The sequence below is a fragment of the Nanorana parkeri genome, unplaced genomic scaffold, assembly GCF_000935625.1.
Source record: "Nanorana parkeri isolate BGI_ZX_2015 unplaced genomic scaffold, ASM93562v1 scaffold657, whole genome shotgun sequence".
NCBI classification, from domain to species: Eukaryota; Metazoa; Chordata; class Amphibia; order Anura; family Dicroglossidae; genus Nanorana; species Nanorana parkeri.
In genome coordinates this window covers 163,757-191,014 of record NW_017306925.1, presented here as the reverse complement: position 1 = coordinate 191,014, position 27,258 = coordinate 163,757, and the positions used below count along the sequence as shown (strand labels likewise).

At 41.9% G+C, this 27,258-nt stretch overlaps 1 protein-coding gene across 1 annotated transcript in view; it reads right to left on the bottom strand.

Annotated features, from left to right (window-relative positions):
- Positions 1-27,258, bottom strand: part of DIS3L2 (DIS3 like 3'-5' exoribonuclease 2) — a 328,965-nt gene that overhangs the window by 142,124 nt on the left and 159,583 nt on the right. The window contains exon 10 of the mRNA XM_018563342.1: positions 1,214-1,293. Coding sequence (XP_018418844.1) covers positions 1,214-1,293 — 80 coding nt within the window. The remainder of the gene's footprint in view (positions 1-1,213; positions 1,294-27,258) is intronic.

Sequence of the window (27,258 nt, the reverse complement as noted above, 5' to 3'; positions counted from 1 at the left end):
ACTTTACCTTACAAGGAATTTGTAATGGTGTTCACCCGGTCTTGTGATTCAGATACCTACGCTAACCTGCACAGCTAGGCAGATATCTGTTTTTTAGTTCCTGGGACACTTTCCTGCTCATTTGACAAAAGATAATGTGGACGCATTGTTTGACGTTTCCTTTCACGGTTTCCATTCAAAATAATTTTAATGAATACATGATTTTTCTTTTTGCCATACAATATTGGTACGTTTATATGAACATATTTTAAAAAACTGTCTCAGATGTAACTTTTTTTACATTAACCCATGAATTGTCCCACAGTGCCAGGGGATTAAGACTATGGAAAACATTGAGGAACATAAATTCCATATGGCAATACTCCAAATCACACGTTACATCATGTAGCTGTCATGTGATGCAATGGCACTGGAATCCTTGTGTATTGAATGTAGACATCTGGGGTGCAGAATACTAGGTAATGACATCACTGCTGAACTGCTACACATGAGGCACTGGGTGCAGATGGATTGTGAAGATAAAAAGCAAAAGACTTTAACACTTAAGTGCTGACTTTGCTTTTTCCCTTGTACTGCTTGCCTGGCAGGTTATTCAGCTAACCCGGCAGTTGGCATACATTCCAAGCTTCCACTCGAAATTCGTCCAGTACAGCTGTCTGAGTCTGGCGCTAGAAATCTCAAAGCTGCACAAGCTAAACTGCAAACTAAAATTAGAGACCATCCGAAAAATTCTACGTTAGCTTTTCTGGGTCATTAATTTACTAATAAGGTTGCTGCTCGATGTTGATCTTAATGCTTTCACACGACATGTAGAAGAAAAGCAACGTAAAATATAACTTATCTTGTCCAATCTTAGGAAACCTTGACTTAATAGTTGAAAAAATATTCAGACAATTCTTTACGGTCAGACAAATATGGCAGCTGTTATTGCAGACTTCTTTCTGATCATGTTAGTAAGTTCAGCTTCACGCTGACCATAATGTATTGCTCTGACTTTGCTTGTTGAATTCACACTGCAAACCTTATTGAGCCTAGAGACAGCCAGACAAACTAGCAGTTCCAGAAAGAGTCAACTATAGCTTACATATTTCTCACTGCAGGTTATCTTGCCAGAAGAAAAATTGACAGGTATAGGTTTGAGGCCACAACCTGGCCTACGCATCAATCAACAATCCTAAACCTAATATACTCAACATAAATAATAAAGCCATACCATCTGGTAGCAGTTTGCAAGATAAAGCATCATCCAGGTCTCTGGCTGTGGCTGGATCAATGGTAAATATGCATTCATTCCTAAAGGGATAACAAAAAAAAAAAAAAGGTACAACATTTACTCATTGCATATATTTAAGACAGGAATCAGGTTCTATACCTGAACCTTACAAAAGTGGTACTAATACCCTAACTTCTCTACGAACAGGTACAAAAGCACTGGCTTTTGTAAAACAAGTAGTGGTGCAATGCTTGGAGGCCATACAAATGAATTTGCCGTCACCTTACCATCAACCCTTCCCATTTGTCCAAAAACCACCACACAAACCAAATATCCAAGTATTAAAAAAATACCCAACAAATAATATCAAAGAACTGGATGAGACTCAAAACTTCTAAAACTAAAAGAACTCTAATATGCAAACAGCACCTTCTGTTCCTGAAAACTCACTTGGCCTTGCTCTTTTCCCAGCCTCTAGAATGAACAATAAGGCTGCCCATCATAAGGATGGACAAGGAGAGAAAAACTAAAGCTACTGTATAATAGAACTGTAGATATATTACACTAGATTTCTTCTGACTTGCAACTCAGAAGTGCATTTGATTTACCCAAGAGTTGTTGTTTTTTCTGATGGCTGATCAGCATCTAAATTTGACCTAGAGTTAGAATTATCCATCTTACACAAGCGTGTACAAGGGTGGTAAACGATTTCAGCCATACTGTCACAGAAATCATTTCTTACAAGAGGCAGGCTTGCTATATTCAAGACTAGACAATTGTGTGCGATTGCACACACATAGAAAGAGCTAAAAAGGAAGAGTGAATGAATATATAGAAGAATGTAAAAACAACACTATAAGAGTGATTACTGTTCACTTATTTTTATGGCGGTGTGACCTCTCAACTAGACAAAAAAAAAGGATTGTTTCCTCTCCATCTCTATTCTTACAACCCCCCAAGTTCTCTTCAACTTCTTACAACCCCATCCCTCCCCGTATTTTTCTCCTCGATATCCCTGTTACAGTCCCCATCTCCCCCCCAGTTTTTCCTAATTGTACTTTTAGTACACTGCATGAAAGAATTTACAATCATAATAACATTGTGTATGCTTGCTGTTTGGTTCAAAGGGGTGAAATGGGTCTTTCTGTCCTTGGACTCGTGTTTGTTTTGCATGTCAAGTATTATCAACCCTAATATCTTTACTTCATTGCGTGAATGTACTAACCATGTGAAAAGAATATGCTGTACGATGTAATGTTTATGCTATTGTTTACTTTTACTGCTTAAAAGCAAAATAAAAATTGATTACATAAAAACAAACATACAGTGAAAGATAATACAGGAAACATGAAAATCAAACTATAGCTATTAACTATATAGGTGAACAGTAGGCCTGAAATCGTCACAAACTAGTCTTGAATATATCTGATGTCACTACAGTGTTATGAGGTCTGCTACTTCCCCCATTTACAATAACTATGGATTTCTTTTCACCTCTAAAATCCATCAGACTTTGGGACACCATCCACTGACAACAATGTCTTAAATGTAGATTCAACTGTCATCAAGAACTGAAAAAATAGCTTGAAGATAGAAATAATATTCCAAGGCCACTTTCTATTACCTGTTGCTGGCCTTAAATGGTGGTGCTTTGCCACAGGTTTCTACATTATCTAGGCACAGCATTACTGCTCAGAGGAAGCATGAATACAGATTACAGAATACAGATTTCACGGTCTGTCTTCTTTTGTTGGCAGGTTAAAGGTAAGCAGTTAGGGCTGCTGAGAGCTCCAATACAGTACTGGCAAATGCCATTGCCCAGTAATGGGAAGCAGTGTTAGTTCCAGTTACTCATTACTCCTCTACAGTATATGAAGAATGAGGTTACATAGGTAGTCAGGTTGGGAAAAAAAAAGACACAAATCCATCGCGTTCAACCTACAGAGAAGAGGAAAAAAAAAACCCCTATAAACAGATGCTATGCCCACAGTTACCCACAGTTGATCCAGAGGTGATCCAGAGGAAGGTAAAAAAAAACAAAAAACACCAAAGACTCAATAAAGCAGGGGCGCCCACAATTTTTTGTGTTAAGATCAACTTTTTATATGACCAGCTCAGTGAGATCTACCAACGAATGGCCCCGCAATGCACCTCCTACAACAAAAAACACAGGGTAGGTGTGATTGCGATGAACGCACTGTACTATTATGAATGGGCCCTTAGTTAGACCTAGCACTCTTATTAGAGGAGGTAAACTATGGGACTATTACCTGTAATGGTAAAATAAAACCCATTACCTATAATTAAAAAAAACAAAACTAACGCTCCTAATCTCAGTCTAAGTTAGGGCACAGTCCTGTTAGGTGGGGGCAGTCTGTTAGGTGGAGTACACGGCTGTGTACAGTGGGTAGAGATAACAGGCTGCGGTACACAATGCCCCCTCCCTCTGATAAAGACCACCACTCACCCTGCCCGGGCAGGATTTGTGTCCAAGGGATCGGATGCACCCAGCCACCAGCAGCTGAGCTCCCAGATAAACGGAGCAGCTAATTCCAACTTGCGATCAAGATCTACCAGAAATAGCTTTGCGATCGACCGGTTGATCGCGATCAACCTTTTGGGCACCCCTGCTATAAAGCATGGTTCAATTTGCTCCAACAGGGGTTAAAAATTTCTTCCTGACTTCCTGTTCCAGCTCCTAATGAGAAGCGGTGTCCTGTACCGCTCCGTCTGTCGATCATTACAGCACAATCGACACCCGTTGTCACCAGGAGCTGAATGCTCGGGTGACTTACCCCTTACCTCTAATATAAACGACAAAATCAAGCGCACTGCCAAGGAGTACAAACTGAGGTTTGTTTTAATCTTAGGGTGGAGGGTGCAGTGTGCGAGCTCTATTGAAACAGAGAGAGGAGCCCTGTGGTACAACAGAATAAAGAATGTATTGAGAGCGCTACAACTGTGTTGAAATATGCCGGAGGACTCACATTTAGGAAGTCATCTGCGGGAAGACATCCGGTTTGGTGTCTAGGTGAAAACAGCCCTGGAGGGTCCAGTATTCTGGTGAGTGATCTGCCTCTGTCACCGAGCGCTGGGAACGGAGGGACACCAGACTCTTGCACGGACTCAGCTGGCCAGGCTGAGCCGCTGTGGTCAGGGGCACTGTATGTCTGAAGCGCTGTGTGATGTCGGCTTCCTGTCAGTAGGCTCGGGAGGCAGAGCGGTGGTTCGTGTGGCGGCTCGGGAGGCAGGTGCCGGCGGGAGTGATTGCGAGGTCAAAGGAGTATCGAGGACTGATGCAAACTGGGTCAGTAGCTACGCGTTTCGAGGCGGAGCCTCTTTGTCAAGCTGTGATCGGCCAGAAAAGTGGAGATTGCGGGAGAAACTTGGGTTTAAAAATGACAGCTGGGCAGAGTTAGGATCTCAAAAACCTTCCTAATAGGTAGAATTGTGAGAAGGGGAGTATGTTAATACCCACCCACTCAATTAGGAAACAGCACTTGCGTGGCTCAAGGGTATAGAAGGAATACATCTAGTATTATGTTATGGAAACATGTAAAAAATAAAAAAACGGATGTCAAAGCTAAAATTCATCATTTATTATAAGTCTAACATTGTTTTTTAAAAATAGATAATTGAATAAAAAATGGTGAATAAAAGTATCCAATGTTGGTGGAACATTGAACACTGGGGGCAATTTAAAAGAACCTCACCCATCTAGTGGGATCTGGTGATGTGAAATTAAAGACAATAAGAGATGGAAAGGATCTAGATGGTGGTGTGCCTAGTGTGCAAATCAGATTTAAAAAAAAATAAATTAAAATTTTTTAAAAAAATTGTATTAATTTTAATTTCCTCTTACCCCTTACCTCTGATTGCCATGGAGACATTTGTGTCGATCGCAGCCGCTGAGGCGCTCTCTTCTCCCCTCAGAAGGTGACAGTAACCCGTCCAAGATGGCGGATCCAGGAGACCTGCAGCCCATGCTGCTCACAGATTCTGCTGCCGAGTCACCTTCCACGCTTCTCACCGCATCAATAGACTATCAGGCTCTAGCCTCCCCAATGGCTTCTTATTTGAGAACGGATATCAAATCCACAATCGCCCAGCATCTGGGCCCTATAAATGTGAAAAGTATCCAAGCTGCTGAAAATAGATAATCGATGTGAAGCAGCGGTCGCCAACCGGTGGTCCACGAGAACATTTTGGTGGTCCGCAATTGCTCCCCGGGCCCCTCTGATGCTGTGCCGTCATTGAAGCTGGGCTGCCTCCCAATGACTCGAGCAGCGGCTGTCACAAGGAATACACGGCTCTTGTTCGGGGGGGGGGACAATTAATATTATTACTGGGGCGGGCAGCACCACTGCCTCCCTCCACCAGCACTGCCACTCTTGTAGGCACACCCGCACCTATGTATGCATGTATGTGTATATATACATACTGTATGTATATATATTCTCATATTTTTTCTTTCCTCATATATAAATATATTCTCGTGTGCGTGTATATGTCGCTCTCATTACACACACACACACACATATATCTATCTATCTATCTATCTATATTAAAATTCATATTAGTGGTCCACAGGATTTAAAATTAGGAATTTAGTGGTCCACGATGTCCGAAAGGTTGGCGACCGCTGATGTGGAGGACCTCGTTCACTCCATGCAACTTACTAATGAGCGCACTTCTGAATCTGTACAACAAATCCTGGACAAAACTGATGATCTAGAAAACAGATCATGCCGAAACAATCTACACATAGTGAGTCTCCCTGAATCTGTGCCACCAAGGGAACTCACTAATTACTGCTCTGTTGTGATCCCACAAGCAGCGGGCCTATCAAGTGCATGCAAAGTAGAATGTGCACACAGGATTGGTCCGCCTAAAGATCACCAGAAACCGAGACCGGTGATTGTTCTTTATTTAAGATTTCTCAGACAGACGCCATTTGCTGCAAGCTTACCGTACTCAACGTCACTTGATTACTGGAGGCTACAAATTACTTTTTTGCCAAGCACTCGGCTGCACTCACGAAGCAAAGAAGGCCATTTTAGGAAACCTGCTGCTTGCATGTTGATAAGCGCATAAAATTCACTTTGGCATACCCTGCTGTCCTACGTATTACTGCTCCTGATGACCATACGGAACCTTTACGTCTGTTGAAACAGCGAAAACATTTGCACATTCTCTCTTTGAATTGTCCTCATGCTCCCCGATTAAAAGTCGACCGAGGAAGAAGAAAGCTTGAAACTACCATAATGCTGGACGTGCATTCATAGGTCTCCTGATTGGAGCTTCTCCTCTTTTGTACATTCGCTCCAGAAGCAGATTGCCAACGTGTTTTCCGATCTACAAAATATTACCGTTACAAGATTTTCGATACATTGCTCAGGGCGGAACATACAAATTTACAACACTGATTTTTATTTTATTTTTTTCCTTTGATGTGGACTGCTTCTCTGCTTCTCTGCTTGGGCACTATATGGCCTACCACTGCCTTGATTCTCATTGGGAAAAAGGAAGTTGCCTACACACGTTTACTTTTAATTGCTTAGTTTCAATTAATTTTTTTGTTTTTGCTTGCCCTTGCTACAGTGGGAGGATGACCTTTGCAGCTGCAGCCACCATTCTTATTAAAAGCTGCGGTAAACACACTTGGACTAAAGCTGAAAGTTTATCTAAAGCAAAAACATCCATGAGGGGAAGTAACCAAAACTGGAGCAGACAAAATCTGGAGCAGTTGTCCAAAGTAAACAATCAGCTTACTGAGAAGCGGATTGGTTACTATTGGCAGCTGATTGAGATTGTGCTGCTCCAGTTTTGATTAAGCCACCCCCCACAATGCGTCTAAGTACGATTTCTGTTCTGTTTTCGAGAGTTTCCTGTAGAGAGTCAACAGGACGTGAGAGGAAATCTTTCCAACGTGAGGGAAATGCCCTGTTAAGACAGTTGTCATGGAAACATGTGTCCCCATTGAACGATTTGCCCTCTATTCCTGTTCTTGTGGTAACTCCCTGTTTTTGATTAACCGTCATTTTTATTCAGTGACAGTGCTGTTCAGGTCAATTAGAGTGAATCTCCCCAACTAGGGCACACAGCAATAAAATCTGACAAGGATCCTCATACCTCACTACTCTATCTAAAAAAAAAAGTTTTGTCTTAAGTTATTATATTTGAAGTGTGTATTTACGGGGGCCTGTCATGAGAAAAACATGGATATTGTGGAGCTCTCATCATGAATGTTAGTTGCCTGGCTGCCTCTTGCTTCAATATCCTAAATAAATGACCTCAAACAAGTAGTCTGATGAGGATTTTTTACTTAATTGATCTGCATACTCTGTTCTGGTTCGTCACTTAGAAATTATTAGTCACTTAGAAACTATTAAATTTTGTGGGTTGGCACAACCTACAAAACACCAAGTCAACTCCCATGAAAGGTTCAGTTTAGGCCTCCAAGCCCGCTACTGAAAGCTTGTCAAAACACTTTCAAGTGCTGAATACCTTTAGATGAGCATTTACAAGCAAAGATTTAAGCAGACTTTGGAGTAAAAATGCAACGTGTGCTTAATAAGTCATGAAAATGAATGCAGCAACCACATTTAAAGGATTTGTAGGCTGCAAAATATATACATTGTTTTTGGGTTTAGATATGCTTTAAAGAATATACACTAACTTAGTTCAACGATGGAAGCACATGCTTCCTGTCTCCCTAAAATCTGCCTGCAGGGTATGCCAACCAGCGCCTGGCTATACTCTGATCTTAAAATTAAAAAAAAAAAAAAAAAAAAAATTTTTAAAAAGCTAAAAAAAAAATGTCTGTTCCTGTGTCTTTCTACTGTGCATTAATAATGTACTCCAACTGTTTATAAATCTACATACAAGATAACACCATAAGCATAATATTTTACTGGTCCTTCCATGCATAAATCATTGTGGAACGTCCAAACAGCTCTTCCCAGAGTCATGACAAGTACAGGTTAGGTCCATGTTACCAGGAAACTTCAAATAATAAAGCCCTGGCTCTACGCACTACAGAATAACAAAGAAGAGCAGGGCAGAACATGCTGATCTTTGTGAGGCCAGATATACCGCTTACTTTGGAAATTTTCTACCATTCAGGATTCTTTTTTTCTACTTACATTACAGGGTCTAAAATTATTTTGAGCCATTTCAGTATGCAAGAGTTTGATTATGACAAAAAAAATGTATAAATGTAAGCAAATTCAACAAAGCAGCAGCTTATAGCAACAATTTAAAAAGGTACACACAGGTTTACAGGTTGTGTAAACCTCAAGTGCTGGCATCCTTCCTTCCTGATTTTTTAAACAAAGCTCTATGTAGCATTATAGAGAGGTTTTTAAGACACAGAAGCACATGAAAAATGGACTATAATGAAACCTAAAAACACAATGAAACACTAATATAACTTGTTGAGTTGGAGTTTATAAAATTCAGATTGAGTGAGCGGATTTTCCAAATTTACCATGTCCGTAATCGGTAAACTAAAAGAAAAACACAGTACAAAGAACAACAACTCATCACAGACAACCCTCTGGGCTGTTTGAACTACAATGGTGGCTGCCTAGATGACTGTTAAAGAGATGTCACTCCACTAAAAAATGTAGATGCTCATCCTTCCATGCTGAGGAACTTATCTGAGGCTTAGGGAACTGGGAAATCCGAGGTTTGCAGACAGACTGGGGTCCAGACTTGGGCTTGGCCTCTGAGGCTGTGGCCAGGGAATAACCAAAGAAACTTGTCTTGACATCTTGAAAGGGAAGAAACCTGCCCTGGGAAGACCTAGGATTCTTCTGCTAAGGAAGAGATACTCTCACCTCCAGTGACACCATGTAGGAGGGGGGTCAGGAAAAGTTAGATGCTGCTTGCAAGCCAGTTCTGCAGCCCATCGCCCCCCTCTTCCCTTACTTTCACTGAAAAGACATTCATACAGGAGAAAAAGACAGGCATCTCAATCAATTTTCCAACGGAGTGGCTAAAGACTGAAGGCAGGATTTGGAAGCATTCTATGAGCAGGGGGTCAGGCTGCACAGCCAACGTGTCCTTACTGATTACCCCAATCCAGACAGTCAACTCTAGCAGACAGCATCGCAGCCTAAGCAGATTGCATAGTAAGTACTGTCAAGGAGACAAGGTATTTGAAAGGAAGCCCAACTGCCATAATCAACAGGAATAGTCAAGCTGGTTATTCCATAGTGAAATATGGCAACAGTAGAAATCTAACTTGTCTTAAGCCAATGATTAACATCTCAGAAAGGGGAGACCCCATGGACTACTTCAGCCAACCAGAGAGGAAATGGAGAGAAGAGGGTTTAGTATTTTGACCACATCCTACAGGTTAAAAAAATAAAAATAAATGGGGTACCATCCCCATGACAGGCCGCCTATTGCTGGAGTGGGAGTGAGACTGTCTGGGAGGACACCGACAGTCATATGCCCCCCGTGAGAACTCACATACTGCCCAATCCAGGACAGAGCCATTGCAGGCAAACCTGTATGTGGATGCTAGGAATCTGCATGAACTTGATTGGCTGAGCTGGGGGGACCACAAGAATCTATACTTTCCAGCTCATCACCCAGCTCAGCCATCAATTGAAGGTCTTGAAGAAAGAAAAAAAAATTGCTTTTTAAAAAGGAAAAAGGAACTAAGATTTCCAACAGGGAGCTAAAGGTCCTTCGTGCTTAACACTAGACAAAAAAAAAAAAAACAGAGCTGCCTCTAGCAGATGGGTTTGGTCACCAGTAGCAGCCACTCCTAGGTTGTCCTTTTGCTGTGTCTAGTGTTCTATTTCTAAAGGTGGTGGTAGAACTCAATGATCAAAATCTAAAGACTTCTGCTGTATCCTACAACGAAAAGGAGAAACTGGAACTTTTTGCCATCACTAAAGAAGGGGACAATACTGCTCAGCACCTTTTATTCTGTAATATACACAGAAAAGAAAGTATATAGTGCTTGCACACTCTGCAGTGCTTAAGAGTGAACAAATCACTCCAGCACACACATTGAGTCATTTTGCCCAGAGGACAATTAGAGTGCAATGCTGCATAAACAGCTAAATACATAATTGAAATGTAAACATGCAAACTGCTTTTCCCGTCAGAGAATTTGCATTCCAGCAAGCTAAATTTGCATACTAAACCAGGAAGTAGCAAAGTGACATTACTGAAAAGCAAGAAAGGCAAATCAAAATTACAAGCCTTTGGTTTAACAAAATATGTGTTTGAGCAATGTATTCAGTCATTTGCCTGTAACTCAATTTAAATACAGTATATCAATTTCATTTTAGATGGTTGGGTTAGAGCACGCAGAAGAAACGCACAAATATTTAGAGAACAAAAACTCACATACAAATGACAGTGACCTTGGTGGGAAATAAATCCAAGAGCCAGCACAGCAAGCCAGTGTGCTAACCATCTAGCAACTAGAGGATCCATGGCAGCAATAACAAGCGATTTACGAGCATAGAGCATGTTCAATGACTGATGGCGTAAAAATCTTATTGGGGGCAAATGTTGGGCATCATGGACAAGACTTCTGTACATGCTCATGTACAGATCAGAGCGATAGTCCATGCTATTACTTTCAAAATGAAGATGGGACTTAAAGCGTTTTACATTATGCTCATGGAAATGGAGTTTGGAAATGACTAAGTGCTCAGAGAATAAACAAACAGGCCAACGGCAGAACACGTAGTCGGAACATGGAAGACGTTGGGTGCCTCTGAACATGACTCAATTATGAGTCCCATAGTAGTATTAATTGGAGGGATTTGATGCCATCCAATAACGTGACACTTCACTCAGGCATTAAAAATGCGTTCAACTGTTAACAAAAATTTAACTTATTTGTGTATCACTTGGCTGTAGAGTGTGAATTCCTGCCGACACTATCCTTACTTCTGGAGGGTGGCTACTTTTGTTCCCCATGGTTCTGTGTGTTGTACAGTAGTCACCACTCCAAGCTCACTGAGTTGATGGATTATAATCTGACGTTTAGTTTACTCATTTGTATTGAGATTGTAGTCCATCAGGGGAATTAGCTTAGAGCGCTGGCTACTTTACAACATACACAAGGACCATGAGGAATAAAAGGTAACCCTCCTCCAGAAGGAAGGACAGTGTAAGCACAAATTCAGAGATGATCTGAGAATCTACAACTAAATGATGCACAAATAAGATGTATTAATGTCTGTAAATAGGACCCTTGTGATAGCCCTGCTACAATCCATGGCAGGTTAATTAAGGGTCAAAAGCGGTGCAACAAGTAGTGAACATAGGTTTCCATTTTTATGGCCAATTACAGTATAATGCAATTCAGCTTTTCAGCAGACCCATGGGATAACTATGATTAGTGGTTCTCTTAGCATAATAAAGTTATCAAGTAAAAGCAGAGGCTGATTCATGCAACATTATCACACTCCAGCACATTTTATAACCTAGAACTCAAGGATTTAGACAAAATTTGTAGCAATTGCGTAGAATTATTCTTCTGTCAAACTTACCTTTGCAAGAAGAGACTGAAGTATGGATTGGCAGCGTATACCAGCTGGCTGATCTGAAGATCTGCTCTTAACCAAAACCTCCACTTATTAGATCTTCTGCAATGTGATCCAACACTGTGCACTCCAAATGCTACATTTAAAACTCTGCTGCCAATATCAACTGCTTTGAAGTGAAATGAAGGATTAGGACTTTGCTAAAGGCTCATGTGAGATGGAATACATGAGGATTAGAGGCCTGGTCAACAGTGTCTCCTTTCACTAAAATGGGAAATCGTTACTTTACAACAACCCACAAAATCTCCAAATTCCCTGTGCTTTACTAAATTTCATAATATTTACCAAGCGGAAGTATTGATTGGTATAGAGAGACAGACAAATAAAACAATCTACGCAAATTTGTAAAGGTTTTCGTCTACATCAGTTTTCACAGATGAAAAAGATTCACAAATTACACAAAGTAAATTTGGGAAGGTAGGTCATAGCCTGGTCTAACTGAAAAAAAAAATGTTCAATACCAAGGCAAAAAAGTGACAACGGCAAGCTAAAATATTGCAACTACAGCTAACCGCACCAGGCGGTGTTTACAAGCCGATTCTTTAGTAGAACAATATCCATTACCCATAGTTATATAGAGGTTTTTTAATGAACTTGGTCAAAGAAAAATGTCAACCAGGTGTAGGGGAGAAACTCCCCCATTGAGGTTGATCAATCCCCTGCTTGAACTCAGGGTTGATAACTAACCAGCCTGCTGGAAACGGTTACATTTTCCATAAAGGTGTTTGTGTATTTTGTGTAAACCTGACATGAGTAGTTTTTTCAGAGTGTTATTAGTGAACAGGTAAGACAGGTAAAGGCAAGGCCTCACAGCCTTGACACCTCTGCTATGACAGGGAGAAAATACAACAAAATCAAGAAGTAAAAAATAAAAAGGTGATTAAATTTGATATTCAGAGATTAAGTCAGTAAGCTTCAGATTACTACTAATGCTAAAAGATCTTCTTTGGTTAGAGCTATACTGTATAAGGGCTGCCATTGTTAACCTCTCCCCCTAAAAAAGCTAGTTGACTGTCATGCTGACCCTAAAGGTTTCAATGCTTTTGGAGTCTGAGATGAAACAAGCAGGGGCATTCCAAGTCCTCTGCATCTGCAATTATTTCTTCTGACCATCATTTGCCCACAAAACTCTTTGACACCAACAGCAAAAGAGGAAAATAATGCTGCTAAAAACAAAAATATAAATAAACTACAACAGACCAAAAAATGGGGTGTATTTGGGGCAAATACACCCCATTACGATATTCAGAGTTAGGACTTACCGGTAACTCTATTTCCATTAGTCTTCCAGGACAGCATCACGAGATGGAATCTCCTCCCCCACACACAGGAAACACGTCACTTAATTTGCTTAAAAGACCCTCCTCTCCTCCACTCCCTCAGTCATCACGAGAACCGAAGGCAAGCTGGAAAAAGACAAGGCACATACAGGCAATACCACCACATCACATCAATACTACAAGCATCAATGGGCGGGCAGTTGCTGTCCTGGAAGACTAATGGAAATAGAGTTACCGGTAAGTCCTAACTCTGAATTTCCCATAACGTCTTCCAGGACAGCATCACGAGAGGATAACCAAGAACTTACCAATTAGGGCGGGACCACCGCTTGTAGTACCTTCCTGCCGAATGCCTGATCTCCTGCTGTATTGAGATCTAGGCGATAATGCTTTGCGAAGGTGGAGAAACTTGACCATGTTGCCGCCTTACAAATCTGTTCCGGTGTAGCACCAGCTCGTTCGGCCCAGGACGTTGCTAAAGCTCTAGTTGAATGTGCCATCACCAAAGACGGGGGAGGAACATCCAACACTCCATAAGCTTCCACAATGGCCTGCCTCAACCACCTAGCTAAGGAGGATCTAGAAGCTTGCTTCCCCTTGGACCTAACAGTGATTCAGATCTCCGAAATCCCTTGGAAATCTTTAAGTACTGGAGCAATCAATCAATATTAGCTCCGTCTCCTCTAACCCGAATTTCTGAAGGGCTCTTAGGATTAGATGCAACGGGGGAAATGCGTAGCATAGGGGGAAGTCCCATGGATTTGACCGGGCATCCACAGCCAGAGCGGAATCCCCCTGCTGGAGGGAAAAAAACTGCCTTAGCTTTGTATTCTCCTGAGTTGCAAAAAGATCTACTACAGGCAAACCCCATGTCTCTGAAATCAGTGAAAATACTTCCTGGTTCAGGACCCATTCGTCCTGCAGTATCCGATGCCGACTCAGATAGTCCGCCAGGATGTTGTGGGTACCCCTCAGGTGTACCGCAAACAGGGACTTCAGATTCACTTCCGCCCAGGAAAATATTTCCTTGGCTAGAAGCTGCAGCGGCCAACTTCTTGTGCCCCCCTGCTTGTTCAGATAAACCACCGCCGTGATGTTGTCTGACAGAACCAACAGATTGTGTTCTTTCAAAGTGTCGTGAAAAAACCTGATCGCATTCGCGACCGCTTTCAACTCTCTCCAGTTGGAGGATCTTCTGGACTCTAGTAGAGACCAGCGACCCTGCGCTAGCCTTTCCCCTACATGAGCTCCCCATCCCCACGCACTGGCATCTGTGGTCAAGCGTATGGAGGCCTGAGAACTCCACTCCAGACCCGCCCGAAGGTGTGGATGTATTCTCCACCACCACAGGCTTCTCTTTAGTGAGGGGGGGAAGCAACGTCCAATCCCTCTTGCGAGCGATTCCAGTTCCTCAGGAAGAACTGTTGCAGAGGTCTCTGGTGGAACCGAGCCCACTTTACCGCCGGCAGGCAAGCGGTCATGAGACCCATGACCGAAGCCACCACTCATAGTGACACCGCCCGACTCAACTGAAGCCGACTGACTGCCGAGGAGACCTTGACCACCTTCTCCTGAGGAAGGAAAATCCTCTGCTGGTTGGAATCCAAGATGTACCCCAGATAAGCAATCACCTGAGAAGGTTCTAGGTTTGATTTCTGGATATTCAAAATCCATCCCAGCCCCTGAAGCCAATCCTGGGTCACCCTTAAATCCCTTCGAAGTTGCCCGGCGGATGGTGCCGACAGGAGGATATCGTCTAGGTAAGGAATGATATTTATTCCCTGCAACCGTAACGGGACCAGAGCCTCCCCCAACACCTTCGAAAAAATTCGAGGTGCTGACGAGAGACCGAATGGCAGAGCCCTGAACTGGAAGTGGTGAACAGTTGGTCCCATTCTTACCGCTAGTCTCAGGAACTGCTTAAAAGCTGGGTGTATTGGGATATGGAGATAAGCATCTCTTAAATCCAGAGACGCCACGTAAGCTCATGGCTGCAGGATGTTTCTTATAGAGAAGATTGACTCCATCCTGAACCTCTTGTACCTTACGACTACGTTCAGGGGTTTTAAATTCAGTCGATACTGACCTGAGGGTTTTAATACCCAAAAAAACGTGAGAGTAAAACCCCTTCCGTTCTTCCGGAGGCGGAACTCTGGAAATGACTCTCTGGTCTACCAGATCTCCCAGCAAGAGCGACAATGCCCTTGCCTTTTCTTCCTGACGCGGGAGGTGCGTGTGATCAGGCCTAGTATGAACTGGTTGGAGGTAATCCTTGACCACTGAGGGAAGAACGCCTCCAATCTTCCTCCCACTGGAAGTAGATAGTCATTGGGGCTTTGGCTGAGGCTGGGAGGGTGTGTTAAACAGAATCCCCCCTCTTCCTTTACCTTTCTGACCCGTCCAATGCTTCTTGGGCTTGCCCCTTTATTTTTCTGAGGCCTACCCTTCTGGTTCCGAAAATTTCACCGCACAAACTGCACATTTTTTCTTTGGGGCCACCTTCCTTTTTTTCTTTAGCCTGAAAGAAACCACGGAGCCATTTTACCCACTGTCCTTGGCGGTCCACCGATTCCCCTGACCAGCCAAGGGGGTTTCGTCCTCCCGGTCCCGGCCCGCACTGGGCACTGAAGGGGGAAAGGAAGTCAGCCTCATCTCCTGCAGCGCTAGGATAATCCCTGGGGCTCACACAAGGTAGGCAAACCTACACCCTCTGCCTTACACAGGCAGCCATAAACAAAAGAAGACTTCCCTGGCAGCATCACCACATGGAAGCCCCTCTCAGCGTTCTGTGACGCGCTCCCCAGCTTGACTGAGGAAACACAAAAGACTGAAGGAGTGGAGGAGAGGAGGGTCTTTTAAGCAAATTAAGTGACGTGTTTCCTGTGTGTGGGGGAGGAGATTTCATCTCGTGATGCTGTCCTGGAAGACGTTATGGGAAATATTCTATTCTATATTCTAATATGAATATTAAGTAGTTGTGTCAAAAATCTTCAAAATGAGAGTGAACCCAGTCACCATACAACACTGCCTGTAAAAGCAAATGTATGGGGAAGGTTTTAGCAAGTTTAGGCATTTTTAAAGAAGCCAGACTAGTAGCATTTGGCACAGCTGAGGCAAGTGTCTCTAACATTAAGTAATCGTGTACCATATGCATAAGGACAGTGTCCTTGAGTCAAGGAGCGATGTCGGGGGACTGGTCCTCTCCTTGGGCTGACTCCACAGAATTGGATGTAGACACTTCATCTTCTTCAGGGGGTGTGGAATTCCTATCGCCCAACGCCCGGGACATGCAGTTTCCCGATGAAATCTGGCCCCGTCTCTCCCAAACCGCCACCCCCCCTGGCTATACTTAACTTTTGGCGAACAATCCCTCCCCTCGGCCAGTATGGGTGTACTATCTGTCCTCCGTACTGCTGTCCAGCGCAGTCCTGCCCTATGCATTTTGAATTTCGCTCGCAAATTGCAAGCACTCATTGGTCAGCGTAGTCAGATGACTGCGCTGACCAGTGAGAAGCGCTATTTAGCACAGTCAAATATGTTTTGATTAGGGGTGCACCGATACTAGTATCAGTGCGATAAGAGTATTTGGGCGAGTACTCGTACTCACCCAAATGCTCCGAAACTTTCTCCGATTTTGGAACTAACGGCCAGATGAAAATTTCCTCTGACTGGCAGTGCCGTAGGGAACATGGAGCCAGCTTCGCGTGCAATCAGGAAGCCGTGCGGCAAGTAATGACCCGCCTCCTGGTTTTCTGATTGGCCGGGAAGTCGGCTCCTTGATTGCCGATTGGCTGGAAAGCCGGCTTCCTGGCCAATCAGCATCGAGCCATTTTTTACGGTCAATCAGGTCATTACTCGCCACCCGGCTTCCTGATTGACCAAATAACATGGAGCCGGCTTCCGTGGCAATCAGGAAACCGGGCGGGATGTCATTACCCACTGCCCAGCTTTCTGATTTCCAGGGGAGCCTGCTCTATGCCAGCAGAAGCACCGGTATTAGTATTCAGTGTCGGCGAGATCCGAAAGCAAAAAAATCGGTAGTCGTACTCGATACCAAAAAACCGGTATTGGTGCATCCTTAGTTTTGATTAAAACTATTTTTTGTATTGGGACAAGTAGATTGTCATGAAGGACAAGTAGATTTGGCCCCCGCTTTAGCCCTTGGACAAGTAGTTTTTTTTTTTTTATTTCCACACCCCTGTTCTTCCTCCTCCTCAGGTGATCCAAAAGCAGACAGAGGGGAAGGAGAGGGGCCCGCATGTGTCCCCTGCAGTCTGATGACTAAGGCTCTGTTAAGGAATCCCATTAATTTCTATGGCCCCTGTTCACACCTGAGCCTTTTGTCACAAGCAGAAAAATGCCTGTCGCTGGAAAAAGTACATGAGCTACTTTTGGCAGATTAGAGCTCTTTTTGGCCCTGCAGACTTCAATTGGAATCTTTGTGCTACAAAATGCTCAGGGGTGAACAGGGGCCATAGAAATAAATGGGATTCGCTGTCTTGAGCGTTTTGTTGTGCTTACCTTTGAGGGACAAAATGCCTGGGAGTGAACGGGGGCTAAACAGTCAGACATTTTCCCCATAAACTGAGTAATTGCTGCAGTAAACTGTAAAAGTAGGTTGGAGTGTGCCTTGTGTCCCAACCCTGCAGGTAGAAGCAGTGACCCAGTGTATATGCAAAGATTTGCAGAGTTACAGCAACAGCATTAGCAGGGTATGGCAATCACAGAGTGCCAGGAGAAGGAAAATGGCCACATGCACAGTAGAAGACCCCATAGGGAGGCAAGAGCAGATGCAGTGCGGCTCTTTAGGCCACCTATTGGAACTGAAAAATTGCTCTAGTTTTGAAAAGAGGGGTGAAAGTTGTTCTGCTCCCCCACCCCCACAGTCCCCAAAGTTAACTATTGCAGGGACAGGGATTGCTACACTGGGTGCCTCTTGATGGGATTAGCCCTGGTCAACATAGGAGTGGGAAGGGTTATACAGGACTGTCCTTACAGCTTCGATTTGCCAATCACCTTAAGATAGTGGCTTAACCCACTGGTTCTAGAATTAACTCCCTGTATCCTGTGATTAACAAACAAGAAGTATGATCTTCATGTTCAGCAAAGTAATTCTCTATTCCCCTAATTAAGACATTATAACAATGGTGGTTCTGTGGTGTGCTAGTGTTTAAAGCTGAATTTTGGTAAAAAGATAAAACACACAGCTGAAATATGTACTGTCGTTTGAAAGGAGAACTACGGGGTCAGTGTTTTTCCCCATAGTTCTCCTTAGGGTAACGGGAGGACACAAACTAGCGTCCTCCCGTTACCCTAAGCTCAGTATACCGCAAGCTACAGCTCGCGGTATACTGAGACGCCGCAGCCGGAGCGGATCCCGATGTAGATGACGGGATCCGCCCAGCTGCGTGAGTGACAGCTGGCTCTGCCTATCTAGAGGCAGAGCCAGCTGTACCCGCCCCCTCCCCCGTCCGTTCCCGCCAGTCAGCGCTGGCAGATCGGAGCGGGGACAGGGGAATCCAGCCCCTCCCCCTGTCACGGCAGAGAGCCGTGACAGGATCGAGAGGTGAGCGAACCTGGTATGTGTTCGCTCACCTCCCGATCTACTGAGCCGACCTGTGACAGTCTCATTGTCACAGGTCGGCTAGAACTATGAGGTGAGTGGAAATCACTCATCTCAGTTCTCCTTTAACTGCCAAAACCTTACAAAAAGTTTTGCATTTCCATCTATTCAGTTCCGAGACATACACCATTCTATCACACAGCATAGCCCTTTCTGGCAGGGAAGACTACCTTTTTTTTTCTTCTCAGCTATAGGTAAAGAACACATACAGGTCTTGTCCCTCCTCCAGCCTGACAGTAAAAAGAGTAAACGACTGGTGAGTTCCATCTCCCTGCTTTCTCCTCCAATAAGCATGTTCTTTGCACTGCATCATAACTAGCAGGCTTCTTGCGCTGCTTCTCCCTCCCCAAGATTGAGCTCTGCCGTACAGGGACTGCAAGAGGCTAATCCAAAGTCAAAATCAGGTACTTCACTGCTTTCATTTACAAGCAATGCATGTAGCACTCTGCCCAGTTTAGATCCGTTTTGAAATAAAACCTACATATAAGCAGTGCAGTACACAAGTGCAGGGCAGCTGCATGATCTTCTTGTGCACTATACTGCAGGAGTAGGGAAGCCAGTCTGCACAAGGCTTCTGTGTGCATGTAACGCCCCCTGCCTGTGCCGTTCATCCCAAGCTCTGTCTCTCCACCACTCTTTACTTGGCAGTTGCACACTCAAGCAAAGAGACCAACCGCAGATCTAACATTAACCCTCTGCTTTCTCCAGCAGTCACAAGAGTGAATGAACAGCGATGTGAGAAACTGTGCTGCTCAATCATGTTAATCAACTGCTGTGGCTGCCAGAGAAAGCAGAGGGTTATTGTTAGTGCTGGGGTGGGGCTCTCCACCCTTGTGTGCAGCTGCCAGTGAGAAGAGAGAGAGTGTAGAAGAGACTCAGACAGGGCAAGTTTCATGTACAGAGGAGCCTTTTGTTGACAGGCTCCTCTCCCCCTGGTGTTATTGACAGAGCTTCTCTCTAGCGGCACCTACTGTTAGAAACAAACGTGGTCATTCACACTATCCATTTCCTTGCTAGCAGCTTAGAAAGATGGGCATGGGGAGGTGGAGTCAAGTTGCCGAACCACGTTGCTCCACAATGACAGCACGGACTGGAATGGGACCATAACGTATACTAAATAACAAAGTGCCCACTACATAAAATTCCAATTGAAATATTAATGCATTGCATATGAACTGATCTTGTGAAAAGGGACACAAGCGCTTGTTGCATACGTCCTCTACATATATTTTGTAAATAGATTTTACCCCTGAAATTGTTTCAAAGAAAAGTGAGCCTTAAGAGAAAAATTCTAATAGTATAATACCTTTATTACACCTCATACATTCACTCAATGCAACAAATAAATAAACCAAGCACTTTGAACATTGCATTCTATAATTTTTCTGTAGACATGAATTCACCATCTCCACCAACATGGAAAGCATGATTGCGCTGTGGAATATTCTCATTACAAACTATATAGAGAATGTAGCCAACATGTGTTTGTTATCTTTTTAATGAATTTAGAGTAACAGTTTCGAATACCTTTATTTATTTTAAAATAGTGTTCAAGTATTAGGGCCTATTCACACTATTGTGCTGCGGTAAAACATCTGTTACTCCAACACATATTACATGCATTGGAGTGATGCGGTGCCATTCATTTTGAATTGCATGTGCACTGCAGTGCAGACACACCAACTTTTGTCAGAAATAGTATGCACTTTCTGGTGCATTGTGCAGCCAATTCAAATAAATGGACTGCCTTAATGAAACACATTAGCATGCCGCTCAAGAGTGCTAATGCACTGCAATAGTGTTAATGGGCCATTAAGTTTAGTTCTAATTCTCGTCATACAGAGAATTTTATGTTACTTCCTGCACTGTGAAAATATTCCACTTTTTTTCCCAGTTTTTTGTGGTAAAATTAGGTACCTCGGCTTATATTCGGGACGGCTTATACCAATACGGTATTCTAATTCACAAAGAAAAGTGTCACTAATCATTCAGAATGTGCTCACCCCAGACAAGAGCAAGTATTCAGATCAAAAGTTCTGACCTCAGTTGTTGCACGATTGTTGTAGGTCTGTGATTTAAAGGATTGAAATCAATAAGAGCCAAGCAACTATCAATTTTAGAAGGTCAGCAACAGCAGCTTACAGTCTTCTAATTACAAGTGTATTTTAAGAGACCTTTGTTGTAGGGCAGTAATAAAAAAACTGAACCAAGATCACCAAGATTTTATATTCACTGCCTCTCTTTCCATTTTTTTTTATATTTCACCAAGAAATTATTTTAACACATCTGAAACTGTACAGGGAACAAGTAATTAGTTGCTCCCAGCTACAGACACATTAGTCACATAGATTATTACCTTTTGCACAATGATTTGTCCTACATGGCCAAGATAATACTTGGGAAAAAACGATGGTACCAAAAAAAGTTAAGAAAAAAAGAACCTCACTGAAGGCCACTATAAATTTGTTCACAACGCTGATCTTAAAGCAGAATTAGTATCCAATACATTTTTTTCATGCATGCCAGGTAATGTGTACAGGTAATTCTCTATATTTATCATGTTAAAAAAAAAGCTCACAGCACTCCCACTAAGTACACCATCTTTCTTTCAGTAAAGAAATAGTGCCATTTTCATTCAGATATATATACAGAACAGTACCTACTTTCTGTATAAGATGTTGGCCATGGATACCATTAGGGATGCCCAGATACCAGTGCCGATACTTGGCATTTTCACTAGAACTACAAGGGTTGTAGCTGCAACTGAGCCTTGGCGCTCAACCACTGTCCTGAAATCATTAGTCTGTATTGGTTTAGACAAACTGTCGCAGGTATCCGAAATTGAAATCTGCGAGTACTCGATCATCAGTACTTGCACTTGGCTGGGAAAAAAAATGGTATCTGTGCATCCCTAATATATATTTTATAACAAATCATACATCAAAACAGGGATGCACAAATCCCAGGAGCCCCATAGCCAATTCACCTTAAAAATGACCGCTACCTCCTTAACTTTTGAGTTTTTCTCTAGGCTTGGATTTGGAACAGCATCAGTACTTGTACCTGTATCCAATACGGTACTTGGTATCTATGCATTCCTGGATACCACAATCATGTAAATACTAGCATGTCCTTGAGCAGTGGTCTTGGGCAAGGGAGAATTAAGAAATTTAAAAACATTCTCTCAAATTCCTCCTCTCAGACACTGAACTACTACAACAACTCGCTATGGTATAAATGTGGGTTTCATAACTATTTTCAGAATTCCATAAACCCTGAAGAAGGGACATCAAGTCCCAAAAGCTTGCATCTTTAGTCTGTTGAAAGTACCAAACTACAAACTTTCTGCTAAACAGTAATAGCCACTACTGCCATAAAAAAGGGAAATGTTTCATTAACTAAATAAAAGCTGTTGCTGTATGTTACATATCTGGAATTATTTTACTCAAAGGTGCAAATTTATTGATGGATTTTGTAAAAAGAGGATTTCCACTTTGAAGACATGGAAAATAATTCCATCTAACCAATGCTGCTCAGGACCCTCAGCCTATCAGGCTCTAGGTACATGTCATTGAACACAGCTAAAATTTAATTTAGCTAAGATGCATCCCAATATACCCTGTAATAATGTGAAACTGGTCATTTTATTTAAGGTTAATCACCTGCATAATGATAAAAATATTGGAGATTAAATGTATGTTCTACTTCAAAGTTCGGAATGCTGCTCTCATGTTATGCTGCCAGTAGAACAAACCAACAAGACCATACATTGAAATTAAATGGAAACAGCTTGTTCATTCCAAACTGGAAATATCTAGAAGCGTGACTGTTCTGTTTAATTCTTCAAAAAAAGTTTATTTTTTAGTTTAAAAAATGCGCATTGAATTTCAGTGGTTGGTTCTCCTCCAGGTGAGGAAACTGACAGTGTCCTTACTAATGTATTACTCCACTACAATAATAAACCATTCCAAAAGAAGGTCCATTTTGGAGGCCTGTACAATCTATTCCAACTGCTTGCTTATAGTTTTGCTGTCAAGAGGGAGTTAACATTGAACAGACTTTTTGGTGCTTTCGAAACTCTCAAAAAAAGAAAAAAAACCTGAATTAATGAACAAATGTTGCAGGAACACCTCGTTGTCATGAAAATTCCAAACAAACATTTCGATCACAACCAGAAATGTCTAATATCTCTGCCACAAACACGTTCCACACTTAAAACACTAGTACCAGAGATGAGAAGCTATGTACCCAGAGCAAAATGTAGCCATCTGGGCATGTTATTCAGTTAATATGGTCCATAAAGTAAGTTTTCATTGAAACCAATTGATAGCAACCATCCCAAGTTGGCTGTGAAACATTTCCCAACAATGAATTAATGAGGTGATTACCCACCTATTTTCCAAGTCTTTTTTTAAACTAGTATGATGGGGTAATTTATATTTTAATTTTAAAGCATTCTTCATAAAAGAAAGCAAATGTCTAATATTGATACGATATGTAGCTTCACCTTTGACTATAACATCCTTAACAGAACCAGGATTTTACTTTTTTTTCTTTAAACCAACAAGTGACACTGCACCTCGGGGATAAGGAAAGGTTACCATGGAAGCAGAATGGTGCAAATCAGCTAAAAAGAGAACAGAGAGCCATTAATGTGAACTTTGATGACATGGAAACTGACTGGAACTCCTTCAAGACTACATGCAAACTTAGTCCAACAGCTCGGAAACGTCAGGATTGGTTAGGTGGAAAGTACAATGACCTAAAGAAACTGATGAGAAAAACAGCATACATTTATCCTGATTGCCGTGGCAGCATCCAATGCTTTATCATCTGCTAAGTAACTGAGCTGAAAGCTGCAGAAAGCTAAAAGGTAATGACAAAAAGCTCTGCTGGTTTAAATTTGAAATTCACTATTAGAAAATTCTAACCTTGGAAATTAAAATTAAAAATAATGTACAGCAGAGACCTCACAAACATTTCATCACTTGAGGTGGCACATGTACTATATGACATGGAGTTCTGTAGTTTTCTTGGAAAACTACATTTCTAAAATTTTCCATTCATTTGCAATTTGTAAGGAAGCATTTGAGTCCACACGATTTATAAAATCACCTCACGTGTACTGAACAAGTTCTCTATTTTACTTTACTAAAGTAAGTGGAAAACGCACAATGGATCAGATGCAACAATAGGTACACTGAGCAAAAGGTAAGTGAAATAAATCTCTAAATTTGTACCGGATCTAATTAACCAAAGTATTTAGAGTTAGGTACTCTCTTGTCTGTTACCATGTCAGATTGCAACTGCTTTTTCCAGTCTTGCTCAAGAACTTATTGTAGAACTGAAGAAAGGTTCTGGTCAAAATCTAGTGCCATTAGTGTGCTCTCAAAGCTAATAGGCATTTTTCCATTAAAATAAAGACCAATCAATGAAAGTGAAATATAGAAAACTGGAATTCATACATTGGCAGCACAACACAATGTAGCTCTGCTCATGTGGGGTGCACAAAAGAAAGCTTATTTTGGGATTATAACATGGACTATTAAAAGGTAATGGCAAGGTTTAAACAAAGAAAATTAGTTTTCTTTATAAAATGAAAAGATAAAAAAGGTTAACCAAGCTTAAAGTAAATATTTGTTACTTTTGTAAGGTCTACCTCATCTTTGAAGATATTTTCAGATTATTAATTGTTGTAAATTTACAGTGCATGTGTACACAACCACTAAAATTTCACATAAGCTTTACCATGTTAATAAAAATGCAAATAATTTAAAATATTTTTGAAACTGTGGTTTCCATTAAAATACCTGGTATTCCTATCATAAGGCCGTTGGTACAGGCAATTTTTGTAATAAAGTGAAAATACTCTATCCCGTCTCCATTAAGACACCGGAGACTAAAAGTAGCTGTTTAAACACACATTACACAGGCATGGCTTATTGTCGTCAGCAATAGGAACCACATCTTCCATATCTACCGAACACTAGCCATAACTACTCGGTATGGCTAATAATAGCTTTTTCTTCAGACTTTTTCATTGATTAAAAACTTTCCAGGATTGAAATTGCAGACCATCATTCAAACGCTGTACCCAGACAAAACAAGACAAACATTAACCACTTGCCGTCCGCCGTAGTAAAAAAACGGACGGACGCCACTGCAGCACGCACGGGCAGAAAAGACCCGACTTTAAATGTCAGTCAAAGTACCGCAGCGCTGAATACTGAAAAATGGCCTGGATGGGAAGGGGGTTTAACACCGCGGATGTCAACTGGTTAAAGAGGAAGGAAAGATAAGACCTAAAGATATTTCGGCAACCAGGTATGTATCGTGAGGCCAAAAAGGCAAGAAGGAAGGCATTATAAGAAAATGGTAGAAAAATGTGGTGGGTTGTGTGAGAAGAAAAATGTAAAAGAAATCCAAGCTCAGACTTGCACTTAGGTTGCAGTTCAACTAACCACTGTTAAATTAACCTTTATATCAACCTCAGTTTAGCAGTATTAAAGTACATCTCTAAGCAAAGTATTATTCTTTTTTTAACATTAACCACTTGAGTTGTATATACAACCTGTATATACTTCTTTATTACCAGGCTAAGTGCTGTGAGTATGACTAACAATTATTACACCATGCAACACTGTACCCAAATTCAGTTTTAAATATATTTTTTAGGGCAGAAAGAGCTCTCTTTCTGTGATATCGAATAACTACTGGGGATTTTATTTTTTACTACAGAAAGGGAAAACTGCCAAAATATTTTGTATTTAAAAAAAAAAAAAAAAGGGTTTCCCTTAAAATCTATTAAAAAATAAATAAATGCCAGGACAGTACAAAATACCCCAAAAATTACCTTTTGGAAAGTGATTTGTTTGCCCCAAATTTCTGGAATTGAACAAACATGGTGATATTGAGGAGATTTTAACAGCTTGATATTGGTGAACTAGATATAGCACGTAAGGTCATACACAGAGGGACCAAGGAAGGGAAAGGGTTAATGTACAGGTCACATATAGAGTAAGGCTGGAGATTAGTAGTTTAGGAGATAAGGGACAGTAAAAGAGGTGAAAGAGCCAAGTCAATGAGAATCAATGCTGCTGCTGCTCCCATACAGTTTAATGGGATTTTCCTCCTTCCTCTGTAGTAAGAGGAAGGGAAGAGATAACAATAACATTGCAACAGCTTTGATTAGTCATTACCAAATTGCTCAGATTGGCTCTCTACAGTGTGTTTACCGAGTCGTCTAGGTAAAATGATATATAGACCAAAAAAAATAAAAAATTATTAGATGGGGAAAGCAATATACAGTATGTGCTAGTGATACCCTGCATATTGGCTACACTGCACCGTTTTCATTAAAAGAAAATCTGGTTGGTACCTGGGCTTTGGGGACAATTTGGGGAAATGGGTGGATGATATGTACTCGCACCACCATGGAAAAATAAAGGACCACCCAACAGACCACTTTTACCTCCTCAATGGCACACATTCAGGATGCCAATGAGCCTCTCCCTCACACAAACACTTATCCAACTTATTTTCATGACGCTAGAGCCTCTAATCTGCCACATTAGATCTGAACCTAATACAGGCCTTACTCTGCCCAACTTAGAAGACAAGGTGCCTGGATAGTCTGATCATTATTCATAGCCAGTTGTTTCGCTCTTGAACCTCCGGTCTGAACTCCACCAATACAACACCTTCTTCAGCTTTAAAATTAAGCTATAAAAATTAGAAGCCATAAATGTTAATGTCCCTCTACACACCCTCAACAATATTAAGGTGAACTTTCCTTTTAAACAGGCATGGCACCATTCATCACAAGTCCTGTCAGGTATATTTGTAGCCTCCTCTATACCCAACTAAAATCCTTCACCTGGTTCTCGTGGATTGGAATCCTCAAAATGAACCTCCTCCCAAGAATCTCAAGACTACTTTATCTACTCCAAACCCTAACTATGGGCATTCTGAAAACTCTCCCCAAACAGGTAAGGGGGAAGATCAGTAAATTCCTCGGGACACAGAAGTGTCCCCACCTGAACCATGTCATCATGGCTCAACCAAAACATTGTGGGGGTCCCAAATTTAAGATGGGTGAAAACATGGCTCAGAAAAACACCAGATCCAAATAGATCAGTGTTCTGAGATTCCACTCGGCAGTCTTCCTTGGAGAAGAATTCCCAAGATATAGTCAGTGACCCAATAATTGGCAATACAGTTAGCTATGTTATAAACAGACAATATATTCTGTCAGTACAGCTCCCTTCATTGCTGCCCCCAGTTGTGGGGAACCTCAAATTCCCAACAGGAACCTGGGACAAAGCTATTTAGCCCCTGTTGAAATCTGAAACATTCCATGTGAAATGCTTTTGGTCCTGCCCTGTGCATTTAACGCCTCTGGGACAAGGTAAAATCCATTTCCCCCAGACTAACAGATGTTCACCTGAGAAATGACCCAGCAACTGTCCTCCTCCATCTCGTCCCTTTATAAACAAAGTCAGCTTCACGCATCACACTAATGAGAAACGCCTTCTCCCTCCAAACAGACTTTGGCTCACCAAG